The sequence below is a fragment of the Meles meles genome, chromosome 17 (assembly GCF_922984935.1).
Source record: "Meles meles chromosome 17, mMelMel3.1 paternal haplotype, whole genome shotgun sequence".
Lineage (NCBI taxonomy): Eukaryota > Metazoa > Chordata > Mammalia > Carnivora > Mustelidae > Meles > Meles meles.
In genome coordinates, this window is record NC_060082.1 from 7,377,804 (window position 1) to 7,399,063 (window position 21,260).

The 21,260-nt window shown below is 40.3% G+C and overlaps 1 protein-coding gene across 1 annotated transcript in view; it reads left to right on the forward strand.

Moving 5' to 3' along the window:
* Positions 1 to 3,828: 3,828 nt before the first annotated feature.
* NUF2 (NUF2 component of NDC80 kinetochore complex) overlaps positions 3,829 to 21,260 on the forward strand; it is a 29,624-nt gene continuing 12,192 nt past the window's right edge. Inside the window, exons 1-10 of the mRNA XM_045981944.1 lie at positions 3,829 to 3,952; positions 7,442 to 7,579; positions 8,797 to 8,871; positions 9,480 to 9,556; positions 10,058 to 10,119; positions 13,329 to 13,426; positions 14,615 to 14,688; positions 16,014 to 16,110; positions 17,546 to 17,608; positions 20,118 to 20,255. Coding sequence (XP_045837900.1) covers positions 7,457 to 7,579; positions 8,797 to 8,871; positions 9,480 to 9,556; positions 10,058 to 10,119; positions 13,329 to 13,426; positions 14,615 to 14,688; positions 16,014 to 16,110; positions 17,546 to 17,608; positions 20,118 to 20,255 — 807 coding nt within the window. The 5' untranslated portion in view covers positions 3,829 to 3,952; positions 7,442 to 7,456. The remainder of the gene's footprint in view (positions 3,953 to 7,441; positions 7,580 to 8,796; positions 8,872 to 9,479; positions 9,557 to 10,057; positions 10,120 to 13,328; positions 13,427 to 14,614; positions 14,689 to 16,013; positions 16,111 to 17,545; positions 17,609 to 20,117; positions 20,256 to 21,260) is intronic.

Genomic DNA, 21,260 nt, shown 5'->3' on the forward strand with positions numbered 1-21,260 from the left:
TTTGGGACTGATCATTACGGCTCCTACTTACAAGATGAATTTTGGGGTGTGGACAGGGGTGGTAAACCTAGAAACAGCACTAAGGTAATGGAAATGAAAGGATAAATTAAAGTTGGAGTGGTTCATGCACCCTCCCAAGTGGATCTCTCTAGAAGGCAAGGAAATTATTAGAGTCACCAAGAGGACATGACCACTGGTTGACCTGTGTGCTGGACACTGGCAACTGGAGGCTCCTCACTCCACCCCCCGTTCTTGGAATGTGTGTCCAGCTTGCCTTCTCTGCACCCAGAGGCTGCTCCAAGGACACAGCCTTGAGATAGTGATGTGCTGTTGAGACCCATCTGGACTGTATACGTGACTGAAAGGATATAAACTTTCAGGATTTGGCAGGCAAGTCAAGAGGTCTACTCCTCTTGCAGCCACCCAAGACAAGTCTTGTATGTAAGTTCCTTTGCTTATCCAACCTGCCACCTACCAATCCAGCAAGGCCTACCTCTTTCTTTTGCGTCTCCCTGCCATCCAACTATGGGCCTGGTTTCAGAATACACCTAGGAAGGTCCCAAGGAACTTGTGAACCAATAGAAGGAAAAGTCTGAATCTCAAGGGAGAAGTCTGGAACAACAGTAGTTTTAGGCTTGAGGCTTCATGAACAAACAGATCAAAACAGTGAGTGGATGATACGCCCAAGGAGAAAACACAGACAAAATAATAGTAACGATGATGATGATGATGATGTTGTTGTTGGAACTTACACTATTTAAAGAGAGGAGAGAAAGAGCCAGCTAAGAAGTATGAAGTAGCTAGAAGAAAAAGGAGCAAAGCAAAGGGAGTTAGGTTTCAAGGAGGGACTGATCAGTGGTAGTAATACAGCTGAGAGGTCTAAAAAGAGACACACTGATCAGCAGCCCAGGCAAATAAGAGGAAGGTACATGAGGCAGGGAGGGACACGGGGACGCAGGACCTTAAGGTATGTGTTGCATAATGGCTTGAATTTTCTCAGATTACTTGAAACAGGCTACTACTGGAAATGTGTGTGGCCCACGGGGACCTCTGTTCCAATGCATGGGTGCCTGATGGCAAGTAGGGAGTAGAATCCATCTTCGTATTTTTGCCTATTTTCTACCACCCTCAATTAAGTGAACCAAGTTTTCGGCCTTACTGATCTGCTAAAAACAAAGCAGAAACAACAATTTGGAACCCCTACTTTAAAAAGAGATCTGTTTATTTTAACCTAAAGTAGAAGCTACCACTGAGCACCACCTGCCTTAAAGGTAAAGTCCCAGCTGCAGGCTGTCATTGTCTCACTGAACATCCCCATCATGTCACTCAAATATCTGCTCAGTCCTTACAGGTTTGTTATACAGCCTGGAAAGTGCAATCTAGAAAGGGAACATGGAATTAAAATGAGACCAGAAACAGGTATAAAAACTGTAGATGAATGTGTTACGTGCTTAAAAACACCTTTCGGACTACACTGGCGACCTTCTCATAAAGATGGAAGTTGAGGCTGGGAAGGGGTAGTTTGTAAGAAGGCACTGAAAGCTCTGAGGAAACTAATGGACTGTCAAGAAGCAGGAGGTGAGCCGAAGCTGGAGACCACAAATGTGTCATATACCCCTGTGTACTGTTTCCTTCAAGGAGCCGAGCTTGGGACTTGTGGATGCATTCAGGGCCACAGTTTTGGCAGGCACCTGGGTCAGAGGCCTTAGACACAGGGAGTTTGGATGCTGATAAACCCTGAAGTCTAGGCTGGGAAGGGAGGCAATGGCCTGAGCACTGACAGGGAAAAGGAAATAGAAGAACAGCTACAGATCATGTGAGGGTATCCAGGTGCCAAAAACCAAGACGCCACAGTCATAAAGAATACTAGGTTCAATATTCTGTTGTAGGCAGTGTCTTTATGGAGGATGATTAAAATTCTAGAAAGTCTAAGTTGAGGTTTCTGCCATTCCACCCTCCACCTCACACCTGTGACAGGCAACTGAATTTTTTAAAAAGTCATATTTATCCTTAGATAATTTCAACAAATACCTATTAGCCCTTTCATACTTTTAATTCTAATATAACTATCAAATCACCACAGCTATGGTAAAACTATCCCCCAATCAAACCATTACATTGTAAAGTTGTCTTGTTTTTCTTCCCATTGGGTCCATTCTATTCTTGGGCCACATACAAGTCAATCTTGTCTGGTTTCTCAACAGTTCAGATATTTGTTGAGTGCTTACCATGTGCATAGGGACCAAATACAAATAATAATCAAAATAACAACTAATTCTTATGGAGTGCTCACAGTTCGGCTGGGCACTTAACAGGAACAAATTCATTTAATCTTCATGACAACCTACAGATCAAATAGGAGCATTATCTCCATTTCGCAGAGGTGGAAAAGAGCTTAGTTAGGTGAAACCACTTGCCTGAGTCCACATAGGCAGTAAGTGGTGTGACCAGAAATTTAAACCCAGCTGCAGATTCCAGAGCTGTGCCCTCCACCCTTAGGTGTCTCCCCTTTCCCTGCCTCTAAGGAGATGTGCTCCGTGGAGGATAAGTGAGCACAAGTAACACATTTGATTCGGCAAGTGCCATTAAAGGTCTTTTTTTTTTTTCCCTCTCCTTTCCTGAATGACTCTCTGAGATCTTTAAAATTCAATTGTCCTAACCTACTTTTGAGTTTTACTACATTCTGACTTTGAGAATTACCTAAGTACATGGACTTACGGAAAAAGAAGCCCTAAACCACTTAATGTGAAACGTATTTTTGTTAGAAATGGGTATACACTTCTCTATCAATACTCACAAAACAGCACCAGCATTTGTCTACTTCCAACACAATTCTTCTAGCATGACTTTTCACTTTATCCAGTCCAGACGCCCCATCCAACATAGGACCTTCACCGGCTCCTGCAGTCGGACCCAAGTCCCATTTCTGGCCTCTAATGCCCCAAACCCAAGAAAAACCTCACGACCTCTCCACCGACACTAGTTCGCTCATGCCTCGCGCGGCAGAATGCTGACTTGGGGTCATGTATGAAGCACCTTTCACTCGGGGGCGTGCACGTTTGGGGAACAGTCGGTGTCGGGAAGCACCTGCCTGGCCGGCTGCTGCGGAGAGACGCCCGGAGGGAGGGAGAAGCTAAAAATCGGGAGGCCTGGCTTCTACTCTCAACAGTGCCGCTTACTACGAGCGAACAGACCACTTCCAAGCCCCCGTCTGCCCGAAGAACCTTAGCTTCCTTTCGCCTCTCCAAGCCGTGCTTCCCAACGCAGAATGAGGGGATTGGGGTCTGGATAGTGGTTGTGCTGCTTGTGAGCCACCGTGCGCGGCCTCTCTGGTTTAGACCGCTCGTCTGAGGACAGTATCTACTCGCCCCCTCGCTCCTTTTAGTGAAGCCAAACACTGAAGCCGAGCGCTCACACTCGAGGTCAGAATACCGGCATCAGGATCATCACTCCGGGACTCTAGGGCTTACCCTGCCCCATGGAGAGCCCCACATCCGCTCTCCCTTCTCACCCTGAGCTTAGCTCAAGTCTCTAGAAACTGTCCCTGTGCTTTCGCTCCCAACGTCGGGGCCCAGACGGGCTTCGTGGTGCGGAAGAACCACGCAGCAACCACAGCCTTCGATCTCCCAGCCCTTCCTGCAAACCGCTGCGCTCCCACTTCCTGTGGAATCCAGGTCCGACTAGACGCCGACGCCGCGAAAAACGGTTCCGGCCCCAGCCCGGCGCCCTCTTTCGAGGCACAAGCCCCGCCCGCCTCGAGTCTATTGAGCCTTACCGGCACCCGGCGCGGCGGCCGAGGAGGAAGTGGGCTGGGCGGAGGGGGCGGGACTTCCAGGAGGCGGCGGCAAGTTTGAAAAGAGACAACCGTCGGTGGTTGATGTCTGTTGACTTCTGACTGGGCCTGCAGCAGCGCCGGAGCTCTTCGCCCTCCCGCGGGCGGCCGACTGGCGCGGTGAGTGAACGCGAACAGACGCGGGAGGACGGGAGCCTGAGTGCGCCGTCCCTCCGGAGGCGCGGGCGGAGCGCACACCCGGGCCTGGCAGTGTCTTGGTTGCGCGCCGCGCTGGGGTGGGGGAGTCTGGAGGAGCCGGCCCCGGGAGATGGGGGTTCTTCTCATTTGGTGTTGGTCCCAGAAACAACCCGAGCTTAGTTCCTGCCAAACGATGAGTGTGTGGTGCCCCATAGACCGTGCGAGGAGAAACTCGAGCTGAAGCTGGCCAGTCGAAGCTTGTACTCGTATTTTTGAACCCATCTATTTAGAAGGCGGTGGGATGGAGACGCTCGTCAGCTTTGCACAGATCTCCGTGGCGCACACATCGCTTGGCCAGAGCGAAGGGGTCATACTTAATCTAAGATTCAAAGGAAAAGGGCGGTGTGTGTATGGCACTACGCGTGCATAGCACGTTCATTTTCCCTGAGCGAGTTCAGGAAACTTTTTACTTAATTTATTGAGGTCGTTTTTGTTTAGTCTTTGCCTCCCGGAATTTTGATTTCATGAACTAGCTTGTTTTAGCAAAACGAAGAGTGTACGATTGAACAGGTTTCTGTCAGCATCCACTCTGTTCAGCTTCTCGGTGTTGCGAGTATAAAGAAACCAGAGGGATGATGAGCAGTTGATACCACCTACTGGCTAGGCGGCCTGAGGGTCACTCTCCGTGTATTACTAGGTGGTTTATGCTTTATCCCACTAGAGACCTCGTACTGTTCAGCTGGAAGGCCTCTTCCCCCACCTCCCCAAAATGCATTGGAACGGAAATTGTACTATCAAAGAAAGAAACTGGATATGGGAGATGATTCCAAAAAGGAGCACTGGGAGTTTGGGAAACATCTTGGAGGAGACTAACTTGAAACAGAAAATTCATTGATGTATTAAATATTGGAGTGTTTTAGAAACCAACAGAAAAGTTTGAATTTGATGTAGTGGGTAGGGTAATTGAAGTATTTTTGTAAAGATGTTACATGATGCATTTGGTGTTAGTAAGGATTAATCTGATAGAATGTGCAAGACACATTAGAGAAGGATGTGCAGTAATGATTATGAAGGTATTTTACGTCCACTCTTTCTCTCTTGTGATACTTTTTTTTAACATTTATTTATTTATTTGAGAGAGCAAGAGCGAGCACGAATGGGAGGGGCAGGGTAGAGGGAGAGGGAAATCCCAAGCCGACTTCATGCTGAGCGCAGAGCCTGGCCTGGGGCTCCATCTCCTGACCTGAGGCCAGCACCAGAGCTGAAACCAGGAGTCTGTTGCTTGACTGCCCCTCTATTGTGATAATCTTTGATCTGGATGTAGCTTGTTTTGAAAAAGTGACTTTTTCTACAATCTTTTGGCCAAGTATTTCTGTCAGTGGTTTTTAAATCTATGACTTAGATGAAATTGAGGAATGTGTATTTATGCTGAAAAGGACATTTAATATGTGAGGTGTCAGGATCTGGAGTCAGAAAGATGCTGACTATGAAATGAAAGTGTGAAATTATAAAATTCAGTAATGGGAGTGCAGATTTTTGCTTACGGTTCAAATAATTATATAAGAAAAACATAGAGAAGTCCTGGCTTGATATCAGTGGGTCACACTGAAGGAGTTCCGGGAGTTTTCTTTGATTGTGTGTGTGTAGGAAAGAGAGAGGGACAGTGACCGAGACAGAGAGTATGTGCTACAGTCATAGACTAGATTAGCAGTGGCCGATGTCTACTATATTAATACTCTGCCCTAGGCAACCTGTATCTGAAGTATTGCGTTCAGTTTGAGCATTACATTTTAAGAAGAATAGACAAAATCGTTTTAGAGGAAAGTGAGTAGAATGGTAGTTTCTAAAATAATATCATATAAGTAATGGCTCTACTTAAATTATACTTAATCTTTGAGAAGAGTTGGCTAAGCAGAGATGTGATATCTTTCTTCACATTTTTTAAAGTGGTGTCATGTAAACAGAAGTTAATGCATTGTTTGTAGCTGCCTTGACAGGAAATAGGACCAGTGGGTAAAGATTACAGCGAACAGATGTCTGCACAGCGTGAGGAAGAGTTACCTAATCATGAGAACCACACTGAAGTGGAAAAAAGTTGCCTTGGGAGTTAGTGAATTTTGTGATGTTTGCACGTGTTCACGGGGAAGTGCAAAGTTGTTTGTCAGACATCTTTCAGAATGGCTTTCCACATTTATCAGAGGTTCGGCAAATTGTCGAAACTTCTTTTAGCTGTAATAGTCTATGAAACATTAGGCACCTAAAGAAATGGATTTCCAGAATTTGGGGTCATTTCAGTTCGTTTGCAAAACTGAATGTATTCACATTGGGTCTTTTGAATTATGCTACTTCCTCGCTGAGTAGGGGATCTGTATGTAATAAACCCAGTATTGTTCACTGAGAGGCAGGGGCGATGCTGCTGTGGCCGGTGCTCCTCCTGCTCTTGCCACCGCTGCTGTTCTGGGCACAGCTCGAAGTAAGAAAATGAAAAGGCGTCAGCTCTGGGGGCTCAAAGTGTAGTGTCACAGTCCTAGAATAATACACAAATTGTGGCAGGCATTATAACAGTTAAATGCAAGGCTCTAGGACATGATTTCTTAAGCTCAGCATTATTGACGTTTGGACTGAATAATTCTTTGCTGCAGTGGAGGTGGGGGGACTCCTGTGCATTGTACGTTGCTCAGCAGCAGCTGGGGCACTTACACTAGATTCTAGTAGCACCCCATTCCAATCCTGACCCCCAAAGATGTCTCCACACATACCCTGCTGTCCCCCACCCGGGCGGGGGTGGGGGCTGGTGCGAAATGGTGAGAACAACTGCTGTAGGGGGACACAGGTGGGAGTAGCTCACATCTGAAGACATTAGGGGAAAGTGGTGGTAGTTGTTAAGTTCTCTCTCTGGTGATTGAAATTCCCACCAATTACAGCATTCTGTTTTTACTGTTTTTTTCACCTCTCTCTTCCCATATGCATCTTAAATCTTATTACCCACCTCACTGTGTATACATCAAACAGGATGTGAGATCAGAGTTATTATCCTTATGTTGATACTCTTTATATATAGCTTCCATTGATAGTGTTGCCCATATCTTGCCTTGAGGATTAATTCTCAGAACCAATCTTGTTAAATCCTAAGTCTCCCAAATTTAACAAAGAAAAAAAAAACAGGGATTTTCATGTATATTCAAGCAAAGTCCTCTTTCCCATATGAAAGAGAATAGCATTAGGAAATTAGAGAATGACTGAGCCATTTCAGAATATATATTATACACACACACACACACATTTATAATTTAGGATATACATATGTATGTGATTTGTGTTATCTTATGAGGGTGTTTGATGATAGTTAGCATGACTATGAATGGTTCGACATTGGCTTGTTAGTTTTGCTTCTGTTTATCAGCTTCTAGGTAAAGAGAACAGCTAGTTGTGCCATGTTTCTGACGTTTGCTTTTTCTTCTTTCCAACTAGCCGGAGATTCCCAAGATGGAAACTTTGTCTTTCCCCAGATATAATGTAGCTGAGATTGTGATTCATATTCGCAACAAAATCTTAACAGGAGCTGATGGTAAAAACCTGTCCAAGAATGATCTTTATCCAAATCCAAAGGTATGATGTGATTGTGTTTGCATGTGGATGATGGTATTTAAAAAGAAATGAAACTACTCAGCATATAGTACTTGCAGAAGGTCATGTACCCTACTACTTGATGTGGGCCAGTCATTTTAATCCAGAAGCAATCTGTCACCAAATGTAATTTTAAAATAATGTTAAGTTTATGTGTGAGGTGACATCGACATTTCCATTAGGAATTCAGTTCCTTAATATGGTTGTTTTCTTAAAAAAAAAAAGAACACTTCTAAATCATAGATGTATTAAAGTATATTAAATTTTTTATTACTATTGGAGTGGTGGTCTGAGTGTATCATTTATTGGTAGGGCTTGAAGGAGCCTATTCCAAGTGGTTTCCAACCATAAAAAGTGCTTGGAAACAATTCTCTTTGGAAGCTTACAGATTAATTTTCTTGCATTATGCCCCAAGGGGGGATCGACTTGTTTTGACAAGTTGTTCTTATTTCTTTTGTTATTAAATGCAAAAATGAACTATTTATATGTCACAGAAAATCCCAAAGTCTCCTTCCATTTTCCTGTGCTCATCTTGAAATGATAACATAATAAAACCCGGTTTAATGATGTAGAACTCAAACTTTTTGATCTCAGTCCCTTTTAAATTCTTTAAAATGGAAGGAATAATCTCAAAATAAATGAACTTGTATATGGATCAGAACAAGTTCTACAAGCCAGTATTTGGCAGCTCCTGAATTAAAAGAGAAAACTTTTGAAAATGCCTTGCTACTCTATTAAATTTATACCCCCCAGGATTATAGTGTTCATTTAAACTTTAACATCTCAGGAAACCTTAACATCTAAAGCATAAAATAAGTTTGTCCATGATCCTAAAAAAAAAAAAAAAACGAAAACAAAAACACTCTCAGCGTGCCATTGTGTCTGCCTCATGCCTACAGTCTATTTTGAAAGACTAAACCATCTTCCCTGTTGCGGATGGATTCCTTGGATTGGTTTTGGGTATACTTGCTCTCATGCTGCATGTAAGCTTAAACGGCTGATCTTACTGAGCACTTATTACACCTGGGCAAACTGATAAGTACATAGGTATTTTAAAATTTGGAAAAATGAAATATTCAAGAGAAATAGAGTAATTTTATTACTCTTTTCTTTGCATCCATTGTCTACAATGGCAGCTGATGGTGATTCAGCTGGAAAGTCATGCATCGGAGTATTAAAAAGTTGTTTTTCTGTTGTAGCCTGAAGTCTTGCACATGATCTACATGAGAGCCTTGCAGATAGTATATGGAATTCGGCTGGAGCATTTTTACATGGTAGGTATAAGATGAGGCAAAATTACTTTGTTTTGCTGCATTTCCCTTGTTCACATGGCATACTGGTTTCAGGATAGGAAGTTCTTGACTTTATTTTTAACAAAATCAAAAGGCTTATATAAAATTAATGTCACTTGCAGAAAAATCTTAGGCATAGTAGTGGCATACATTGATAGCTTTAGTAAGACAAGAGTACTAAAAGACTTAAATGACACAGTGTTTTAGGCTAGTTATGAAAATTAAAGAAGAATACATGTAAAATGCTCAACATGGTTCCTGACGTAGTAAATGCTGACTTTACCCCTTTGTTCATTCATTTAAAAAATCCGTACTGAGCATGTGCTGTGAACCTAGCATTATTAGTAACGACTCTAGTTTTGTGCTAGGATCTTTATTGTTAACTAAGTTTTCAACATTTAATGATAAATGTTATTTTGTTCTTAATTTATGATTAACAGGGAGTGCTCAGGAGAGCGTATGACTTTTGATCTAAGGGTCATGAATTTAGGGAGCCTACTTAAGGGGAAAAAAAGGTAATTTTGAGGTTGAAGATTTTTCTCATTTTATCTAATCAATGTGTAACTTAGATCTTGTGATATTACATTTAGATGCCAGTGAACTCAGAAGTCATGTATCCACATATCATGGAAGGCTTCTTACCAGTCAGCAACTTATTTATTCATCTGTGAGTAAGGGGGTTTTATTTTTCCGAGACTACATACATTCATTGTTTTTTTTTTTTTTTTTGCATTAAGCTTCCTTAATGACAGGATTTTCTTGGGGAAAGAATTTGTCATCTCCCTCTCCACTCCATCAGCACACTGAAAATTGTAGACTTCCTTCAAATAGAACTAATTGCTTCCCTCTGTGGCACTTTCAATTCTGCTTTCAGTGGAATTTTAAGATGTTGTGAATCTAAAAGGTTTTGACTTTTTAAAGAGTCCTAGTACCTCCAAAAGTGTGTGTTGTTTATTAGAATTTATAACTATACCTTGGCATTGCTTGAATACTGGCATAGGGTACAGAAAACATAGATTTCTGTGCTACAGACTTTGCATGGTAGTAGACTTCTGACTTGGTCTTTGGACATTGAGAAACATATCCAGGAATCTCTTGGAAAATAAAATGTTTATATCAAATTGTTTATATATAACTTAAAATATTCTTTGTTCACTTCATCTTTAAGGGACTCATTTCTGCCCATCTGTCGGGTGAATGACTTTGAGATTGCTGATATTCTATATCCAAGTAAGTGAGAATTTAAAACAATTTTTAATATTTGACTTTAATATTTTACTTCTCCATCAATAAATGTAGGGAGAAAAAAAACAAACTACAGGTAATTGGCTTTAGAAAGTCAATTTTAAGTATGAGTTTTTTCATATCCTATTACTGGATTTGTTTTCCCTTGAAGGTCCACAGGAAAGCTGTTTTTCTGATCCATTTTTCTTAACTCCTTACATTTAAAAGATATCCTGTAAATTTGAAAGCATGAATATGAGTAATATGCAAGCTGGATTGTGGATTCATCATATCAATTTTTTCCAATGTAGCAATTACTTTTTACTCTGAAGAAAGTATCTTTTAGCAGTGGTAAGAATAGTCTTGATATGATATTAATATGTCAATTTGTCTTTATTTAAATGTCCCTTAATTCTTTTGACTCTAATATATATACATCAAGTTATTTTATGTTGCAAGAGATTCAGTGTGCTATTTAAAAATGTTTTTTTCCTCTTTCTGGTCTACCCTTTTGTTTTGTTTATTGATCTATAATTTACAAAAAATAAAAATTCAACAATTTTAAATGTGTAACTAAATGAATTTTAACAGAGGTACATGGTTGTATAGCCACTGCCACGATCATGTGTGGAAATTTCAATGGCCCTACAAAAGTTCCCTCGGGTCCCCTCCCAGTTGATTACTTCTGATCGAGCCCTTTTCCCTGGCAACCACTGATCTGCTTTCTGTCACTATTGTTTCTTGACTTGTCTGATATTTGATATAAATGAAAGAGTAGTCTGTATTCTTTTGTGTCTGGTGACTTTAACTTAGCCGAATGCTTCTGAGATTCATCCATGTTCGTTGCATTTATCAGTAATTCGTTTCTTTTTATTTTGGAATAGCACTCTATTGTAAATAAAAACTGCGATTTATTTACTCGGTGACCAATTGATAGACATTTGGACTGTTTCCACGTTCTGGCCATTGTGAACAATGGTTGTGAACCTAGCTTACAAGTCTTCCTGAGGTCCTGTGTTTTCATTTCTACCCAGCAGTAGAAATGCTGGCTCATGTGTTCAGTACATTCTTAACATTTTACGAAACTGCCGAACTGTTTTCTGACGTGGCGGCCTCAGACCATCAGCGGCGTCTGTTAGGTTCAATTGCTCCACGTCCTCCCCTGCACTGATACTGGAAAGTTTTAATTTTAGCCATTCTAGTGGCTGTATCACTATCTAATGGTTTTAATTTTTATTTCCTGGTGACTAAAAGCAGCATATTTCAATATGCTTATTTGCTATCCATATATTTTCTTTGGTGGAGTGTCTTTTCGAATCATTTTTTTTTTAAGATTTTGTTTTTTTAGTAATCTCTGCACCCAATGTGGGGCAAACCCACAACCCTGAGATTAAGAGTCACATGCTCCCCCTACTGAGGCAGCCAGGCACCCCAGTGTTGTTGTTGTTGTTGTTGTTTGGTTTTGGAATTGTCTGTCTTCTTATTGAATTGTAAGCCTTCTTCAGATGTTATAAAAACACATAGTTTATCAGAGAGGGATTATGCAGATGTTTTCTCCCAATCTATTACTTGCCTTTTGAATATTGTAACAGTGTCCTTTGAAGAGCAAAATATATTTCCATTTTGAAGATTCTAACTGATCAATTTTTTTGTTTTCATAAAAATGATTCATAAAACCATTTTTTGTGTGTACTGTTAAGAAATCTTGGCCTCAGAGATGCTAAGATTTTACTCATATATTTTAAGCATATCATAGTTTTATTTATTTATTATTTATTTACTTATGAGAGAGAATGAGCGAGAGCACCTATGTGAAGCGGGGAAGGGAGGGATGGAGAGAGGATCTCCTTGCGGTTTGTTGGGTTAGATCTCACAATGCTGACATCATGACCTGAGCCAAAATCAAGTGTTGGACGCTTAACTGACTGAGCCACCCAGGTGCCACAAACATATTGTTCTGGCTTTTGTTATGTAATGCTTGAATTTTTGTATACGATGTAAGGTCGGGGTCTTTTTCTTTTTTGCATATATTTTTTTTTCTTTTTTGCATATAGTTATCAAATTATTTCAGCACCACTTATTGAAAATATTCTTCTTTTTCCCATTGAATTACTGTGGCAGTTTTGTCAAAAATCAATTGACCAACCACCACACGCCTACTAGAATAGCACACATCCAAACACTGATAATATCAAATGCTGGCGGTTTACTGCCAGCGCTCCTGAGTGAGCTTTGTGTTTCCTTTTTTCAGGGAATTTATCCACTTTATTTCAGTTGGCAAGTTTATTAACATAAAGTTGTTCATAATTTTCCTGTATCATTTTTAACAGTCTTGGGGTTCAGTAGTGATGTCCCCTCTCTCATTCTGATGTTTTTCATTTGTTTTTTCACTCTTGTAGTTTCCCCAGACCAGTCTGGCCAGAGGCTTATCAATTTTGTTTTTCTTTTCAAAGAACCAGCTTTTGGTTTCATTGGTTTTTCTGTATTTTATCTATGTTTTTGTTCTATTGTTTTCTGTGCTTATATTGTTTTTCCTTTCTTTCATGAGTAGTTTGGATTTGCTGTTTCCCCCCTCCTCCACCTTTTTTTTTTTTTTTTTAGGTAGAAGCTGAGGAAGTTAATTTGACTTTTCTTCTTCCCAAATACGGGTGTTTAGTGCTATAAATTTCCCTTTTGTCCGCTTTACCTGCATCCCACAAACTGATGACCGATTGTTTCTTCTGTAATGTGGATGCATATGCCCACATGCGTTTGGGTTATAAATTTAATCTTGTCTTCAGCAGGGTAGCCCTGTGATCTTCTGCTCCTGGGGTTGCGGCCACTCCCTCCTGGGATACTTTCTGCTGTTGGCAGTTGTTCCAGGGTTATCACTGGCCAAAGATCACCTCATTTGTTTCTCTTAGGGATGGCTGTATTGCCAGTCATCTGGTGTCTAAAATTTTTGCTTTGTGTATTTTATCTGGTTTTCTTATTGTTTAAGATGGGAGAATAAAATTTGTTCCTTATTATTCTATCTTAGCCAAAAATGATTTACCTTTTTTTTAAGTTATTAATGCAAAGATAATTCTGATCTTTATATTAGAGCACATGTTAATTATAGCATGCACGCAGTTTTATTCTAGGCGCTATGAGCAAAGTATATCGTGGGAGAGGATGAATTTTTATTTTTACCTTGTTTCAAAGATTTACTTAACAAGTCTTGCTTTCTGTTTTAGAGGCAAAACGGACAAGTCGGTTTTTAAGTGGCATTATCAACTTCATTCACTTCAGAGAAGCATGTCGTGAGACATATATGGAATTTCTTTGGCAATATGTAAGATTTAAATATATTTTTGAGTCACATACCAGATTAGTAATATCACTTATGAACTACTAATCTATTTTGAAGTAGTAGTCACAGATATCTAATTGTCATATGGCTGTTAGAATCATTTATTTTAATATTTATGTAAGTTACAGATTTTTGTTAATGGAAAGCATGTATCAGAATGAGATTTTCTTCGCTATTGGATAACATTAGGGAAAGGCTGGGGTTTTTTGTTCTAATCTTATACTGAGGCTCCTTTTCCTATATTAGGTTATGTAAGGGGAGGAATAGTGACAAATGCACATTTTTTTCCTTTGGAGTTATGCTGTAGTGTTCTTTATTTAATTGAGATATTTGGGGTTTATGTTTGCTTTCTAAAGAATGGCCTAAAATGATGTTTTGTTTATCATGCTGGCCCAACATTGCATTATAAGATCCAGTCCAAGTAAATCACTTTAACAGATGGAAACTCATTTCATCAACAATTTAGAGAATTTGGAAAGATTATGGGTCATCCATGTGATTCATTTCCATCTGTCCCCGTTTTGGGTTATCATATTCTTAGTAAAGTGCCAAAGTAACACCAGACTATTAGAACTTCCCCTCCAGTGACACTGAGCTGTATAAATAGAAACTTCCTTGTACAAATCATGTCAAACTTAAACTTCCCAAACATCACACACTCTCCAAAGCTTCACGTGGATTTGCTAACACACACACAGAAACCTACAATTTTGCTTGGCTAATTGTTCCTCATTTTTTAAAGACACAGCTCAGACGTCTATCATATTCACGAAGCACCCGTGATGCTCCTCCCCAGCCATTACCCTGGTTGGCGGGTGTCGTTATCTTTAGTCCTGTAGCAGCTTGGTTTGTGGACTTACATGCATGTGTCTGACCCTTCGAGGAGAATGAGCTACTTCAGTCCCAACTATAACTACTACTTCTTGGGTATTATTCTTGGCACTTATCCCAGTACCTGACTATGGTAAGGACTCAGCATTTATGTGTGAATAAGTAAATTCCTCATTCACTCGTCACAAATGCCTGTTCTCTCTTAAACATGTCTTAATTCTGATGGTGAAAGCTGAGGACTAAGCATTTTGCAGCGTGTACCAGTAGATTTTTTTTTTTTTTAAACACATGTTGTTGTGTTTGTGTTGAAAAGCACTAATATGAAAGTTGCTTTGACAGAAATCTTCTCTGGACAAAATGCACCAGTTAAATACTGCACACCAGGAAGCGTTAACGAAATTGGAGAGACTTGAGTAAGTAGGATTTTTATAAATAAAATGAGTATAATTTCAAGATGCAGAATGAATCATGGATAGTATTTGACAGCCCTGCAGGATACCTCAAGTCTCCTTCTCCTCCCTCACTAAATGGCGGACTATTTAAGTTTATCTGTTCCAGAGCAAGAAAACTTGTTCTGCTGTTAGTATATCTCATGTTCTTTTACTTGATTCTTGTTATTAGTGAATTAGCATGAGATGTTTAAAGCCATTAACATACCTCCTAAATTATGTCTGGAGGTAGTTATCTTGTATAGGTGAGCAGTAATTAAGTGGACTTTCTTTCTTTCTTAAAGCCAGTTAATTCTGTTAAGAGAGCTTTGTTTGTTTTGCCTCATTGGTCCCATTGGAGTTATGAGTTCTTGGCCTGATAGATCGATTTTGAGCAGAAGGATTTCCTATCCCTTGTACTTACTTTCTTGCTGGCTCTGAGTTTCCTTGTTTCACTGGAGAGCTTTCCTAACCTGCCCTGGTATAGAGTGTCTCAGAAACAGCAGTAGGCTGCAAAGACTGGGAACAGGAGGCAGATACTAAAATCTCACAGGTAAATTTAATGTAAATGAAGTTAAGAGATAAATGACAAAGTGGGCTGTGGGTATTTGTAGCCTACTCAGCAGAGCAGCTCCATCCCTAGTGAGAAAGCCTGTGTAATGTTCCTAACACGCGGAGAACTCCTACAAACCAAGGGCAAAAGGATAATAGAAAAATGGGCAGAGGCTAAGAACAGGGGATTTACAGAAGAATGACTACAAATAGCTAATTAAAAATACATAAAGATTATTAAACCCATTAGCAGGGAAATGATCATTAAAATCATAATTCTGTGCCATGTCTCAAAACAGAAGTTGAGAACCATGTGCACGGCAGAGACTTTTACACAAGTAGGTGCTGTTAGGATGGAGGGGCAGAGCGAAGGGAGTGGCTGATCTGGGAGAGGGAGGTGAGTAGAGGAGCCAGGTGGGAGCTGGCACTGGACAGGGAAGGGAATGTCCCACTGCTTGTATTAGGAGCCAAGTTAGAAAAGGCAGGTACGAATGCAGATGAGTCCATACGCGGACTCGCTGGTGGAAGGCTGAAGGAGCCCGTCGGATCTTTATTTTCTGTGTTGCGGAGGCCAGGTCATCTATTTTAAATCTCTGTCACATGGAGGATGAGAATTCAGAAACATGAAAGATAGTTTTTTGTTTTTTTGTGTTTTTTTTTTTTTTTTTCACTTGAGTCATTTGAGGACAGAGACTATTTTGGCCTTGCAGAGTTAAGGACTCGATATATGTTATTTTCATCTGTTTTGCTATGTTTAGTTCTGTTCCAGTTGAAGAGCAAGCAGAGTTCAAGCAGCTTTCGGATGATATTCAGGAGCTGCAGCAGTCACTGAATCATGAATTTCGTCAAAAAACGGTATCAGCTGTGTTGACCTTAAAAATTAAACAGCCAGTTATCTTATCAGTAAAAATGGGTTTCTTTGGGAATAGCAGTGAATTGCAATTTGGTACAAGTGAGCTGTAGCAAAAATCATAGATGAGTCCAACAAACAAAGAAGAGAGATGTTATTTTATGGAGAGGGAGGAGGAGGTTGGGAGGGGTTGCTTGGAATCAGAGTCCTTGGAAGAAAAGCAACAGTCCAAACAGAGTCTGATTCATTATATCACAAAAAATTCTTCCTTTTGGACACTTTGGTTTTGTTTTTGCTCAAAGCTAGGGAACACGAGCAGAAAGCACCGCAAAGTAATTGCTATGCTAGAACTTTGAGAACGCTAAGAGACTTTCTTGGGGTCTGAAAAGACTAACCTAGCACGAGGGTGGTGATGGTTTCTCACTGGGGAAGCCACAGGGGACCTCTTGTCCTGGGCGGGGGCCTAGTTGATGAGGCCCCTTGGAGTCCACAGGGCCTACTGCGGGGTGAGAGCTCCCCCTCCTGGCCTCTCGACTCCATGTGAGTGGGGTTTCATTGTATTTTCATACTTGTTTGCTTAAAAAAAAACAAACTTTTTTTTTTTTTTTTTTGGTGGATAGGAGCGGTAAGAGCACGTTACTTTTAGTTAGAAAGCTCTAGGGCATGTTGCTGTGCCCATTTGTGCTCCTTGTCACGGATATAAACTTCTGTCAAGTGTGGTTATCTATTTGTGTTGCCCACGTTCTGTGCTGTCTTGCTGACTAGAATTTTTTAGGATTTGCCTTTTTCTAAACTTGCTGTTCCCAAACTGTAAGGAAGCAGCCTGGACTTGGCAGGAAACCCTGCGGGGGGCACTTCAGGATATTTCAAGATTTCTTGGGAAACTGACGGTCAGCACGTGTGCTGTGCTTGAACTCCTGGCTCAGGGCAGTCCACAGTTCCAGCAGCTCAGGTGCCTTCCCTTCGTATCTTTGTGAACCTGGGTTCTGGCGTTTGTCATGGTGAAGAGCAGTGCATGAACAACCTCACAGAACAGGAATGAGGAAGTCTTTGTCCAGTCTGATTCCAACCTTTGTGAATTAGTGCAGTGCTCAGTCGGTACCCATCCAATTTAGAAGTAGTTGCGATTATTTAAGAATAAAATAAACATATTATTTTTCCCAATTTGTATGCATGACGTTTTCAAAGGGCTACTAAGTTGTTAGGACACGAGTACTTACGCAGTACTCCCGCAGTACTCGGACTCCACTGCTTACTAAAAGAACCTTTAGGTATTTCTTGTGGCCTGGGGCATCGTAAACAGGAAGTTTGAGAATATCTGCTCTAATCCATTTAACTCCTCTCTGTTCCTTACCTTCATTTTATGAGAAAGCACTGAGAGGCTAAATTTAAAACTGTTTTGGATCATCATAGAAAATGATTGTTGGCTTTTTTGCTTAGATAGTGCTCCAGGATGGAAATTCCCAAAAGAAGTCTGATATTTCAGAGAAAACCAAGCGTTTGGTAAGCATCTTTTCATATAACCAGACTTAACGGTTTGAATATTTTCTGTGGGGGAGTATGTTAACTGTGTGCGCTGTTACAGTAAAAGTTTCTCCCTTTTTCCTTAAAATGAATCTGGTTTAACTTTTTTCAGGTTAAATATAATAGCTGACTACTGTTGTTTTTTTTTTAAATGGAAACACAGAAATGTGTGAGGAGAGTGAAAATCACCTGAAGGCTCACCACATGGTCTGAGATGTGCGTAGACATTTCTCTATGCAGAGAGCCATATGCAATGTTACATCAGAGTTGTGAGACTCTTCATGTCTCACACCTGCCTTTTTTCACTGAACCCAAAAGAGCATAAATACTTACACGCCACCAGAGAGACTCATTGTCTTAATGGCTATTTATGGTTGTGCGTCACACCGAGGCATAGATCCTTCTGGTGTCCTGTTGGTGGACACACACTGGCTTCTGATGTTTCTGCTACTGGACAGCAGTGTGTGTGCCGCACACCCACACACATACACACACACCGAGATCTGTGTACGGGGCTGCTTTTTGTCTTAGACCGTATTCCTACGTGTAGGATTTCTGGGTCAAAGGGAATACACATTTAAAACTGACCCACCTTGCGAAACCGACTTCTAAAAAGATACCTGTTTACATTACTACCAATGCAGTATGAGTGTTCTCTTCCCCACCGTCTTGCCAAAATGGGAGGTTTGTAGTTTGCTTTCTCTGTTGCTTTTATAGGAAAAAAAAAACCCTCATTTTCATTTTGACTTTTTTGCTTCTTAATGATTTTGGCATCTTATTCAATGGTTTGTGGTTATGTCTTATTTTGTAAACTACCTGTGTTCCTGGCTTCTTTTGTTTTGTTTTTTTTTTTTTTTAAAGAACTTTATGAATTGGGGATATTAACTACTTCTCTTTTAAATTCGTGATTTTTTTTTCCATTAAAAGGCATAGGTTTTTAATGTAAAATTTATAAACATGGCTTTTATGGTTTGTGGCTTTAATTCTATACATAGAAAACCCTGTCCTATTTTTCATGCTTTTAACACCATTGTACTGTTATGTCTTCCGTATTAACACTTACGCTCTAGAACCATCTGAAATTTACTTTGATGTAATATAGTCCTTATTTTTCTGTCTCATTTGATTAGCAAATGCTTTCACCTGAGTAGTACTGACGTTTTTATTCATTTCTTTCTGTCCCACTTAAATCTACCGTTAAACAAAGTTATTTTGTAATGATAATATCAGGTTTAGGCTTCTTATAAAGTGAAGAAACATAATGAAAGTCAACATCAGTTGTAAGGAGGGTGGCCTCTTGTTTTGTAGAGGATGAAACACGTATGGCCATTTGCTGAATAACAGATCTGCTGTGTCAAACGTTTAATTTTGGCCTCTGCGTTAGCTGATCAAAATGTAAAATCGTTTGTGGTTCTTTTTAGTTGAAAATCATCAGTAGACAAATTACAGAAGACGTCCAGTAACATAGTCCTGTTATAAAATACTCAAATGACATGGCTTTGTGTATGCGTACGTGTATGTGTAGTGAGAGAGGGGGTCAGACACAGAAGTCCCTCTGCTCTTCCCCCATAGCCTCCTCCCTCCCATGCCTTTCCATGACATTATGTGCTCTCATGCAGACTCATGCAGTTATCTTGCTGTTTCATTATTTAGTTCCTAGAAATGGGCTTGTGTTGTTTGTTGATCTGTAATTGATTCTTTCACTTAATATTTCTTGGAAATTTTCCCATATCGATACATAGAGAGTATCTGAAAACAAAGTAAACATAATTCATCAGCTAATACTTAGGGATGTTCATATGAATATTTTTTATCTTTTTATATAATTTTAGATTTATAAAAAAGTTTTCACCAAGTTCTCTGATGGCCTTCACCTCAATTCCGTGAATGGTTTAAATTCAGGAGAGTAAGGAAAAATGGGTTTTAATTCAGCCGGCATGTACCGAGTGCCTCCTCAGTGCCGTGGCTTTGTCTGCGTTCTGGGAGAACAAAGATGACTTCTCAGCACCCCAAGCTGTGCAGTCAAATTCAGTCACACAGATTAAGTACATAATTATAGCATTGCATGCACAGTGATTGTACCGTTCATAGAAGGAACGCAGAGGAAGTGGGAGCAGGATTTCCAAGGATTAATGAAACTCAGGAGTGGTACAAGGGTGGCATGATGGTATTCAGGAGGACCGTACTGACCAAAGAGAGATCACGTGCATCTGCTCAAACCCAGGACTGGTATTAGCAGGCTGTAGGTATAGAGGGCATTGGCGGCAGAGGACCCCGTGAGGACAAGAGGAGAACGCAGTGAAGGACCTTGAATGTCCTGCTAAGGGGCTCGAGCTTTGGCCCATAGACAAATGGGAGCAAATAAACAGGTGATCTTAATTTTTCCCCCACTACAATGAGCACAGTTTCTTTGTTCTTTTCCATTTCTGTAATGGTAAGTGAACAATTTTGTTATTGTATCTAATATATAAATATATTTTCTCAACAGAATGAACTAAAATTGTCGGTAGTTTCTTTGAAAGAAGTACAAGAGAGTTTGAAAACAAAAATTGTGGATTCTCCAGAGAAGCTAAAGAATTATAAAGAAAAAATGAAAGATACAGTCCAGAAACTTAAAAATTCCAGGGTGAATTTCCTTTTTTTGATTTTAATGCTTTTCTATGTATTTTTTTCTTTTTAGCAACTTCTGTTTAATTGTGTGTTCATTTTGTGATTTCTAATTTATCTATACTTCTTCTCCTCTTAAGCTTTTTGCCCTTGTCGCTGAGATGTAGCTCTTCTGTAAAGTAGGTGTACGGAAAAGAAGTACAATTTCGAGACATTTGTCCAATGAGGCAAAAAGTTTGGGGGGACTTTCCCCTGAGTGATCAGAACGAAAATTCTCTGTCCTCCTGAGGCTTACTTTATATAAGGAAGAAAAGTATTAAGTTTATAATTAATGATATAATTATAGTTTATATATTATGAAAATATATAGGGTGTGTGCATGTTGGGATCGGAAGTACATGGGAAATCCCTGTACCTTCTGTTCGCTTCTGCTGTGAATTTAAAACTGTTCTAAAAATATTTTTTTACAGGGGCGCCTGGGTGGCTCAGTGGGTTAAAGCCTCTGCCTTCAGCTCAGGTCATGATCCCAGTGTCCTGGGATCGAGCCCCGCATCAGGCTCTCTGCTTGGCAGGGAGCCTGCTTCCTCCTCTCTCTCTCTCTCTGCCTGCCTCTCTCCCTACTTGTGATCTCTGTCTGTCAAATAAATAAATAAAATCTTTAAAAAAATATATATATATTTTTTTACAAAGCACCAAAAAGAAATTTTAAAAAGTATAGGCTTCTTTGAAATAATGTAATGAGGGTAGCCTAACTTAATGTTTTGGAAATCTAGGGGTGGGAAGGGGAAGGGAATAGAAACTGGTGCTGACGTCTGAAGAACAGACTGGTTATGCTACTCAATCTGTGCGTGGAAGAGCATTGGAGGCAGAGGAACAGCATGTGCAAGTTCTTTGAGGTAGAAGGAAACGAAGTATATTCTAGGAACAAAGCCTCATGCATAAGAAGGGGAGTGGCATGAGGTGACCATAGGATAATAAGCAATGGGCAGATGATTCAGGGTGCTGGGTTTTACTTTAGGAGCAA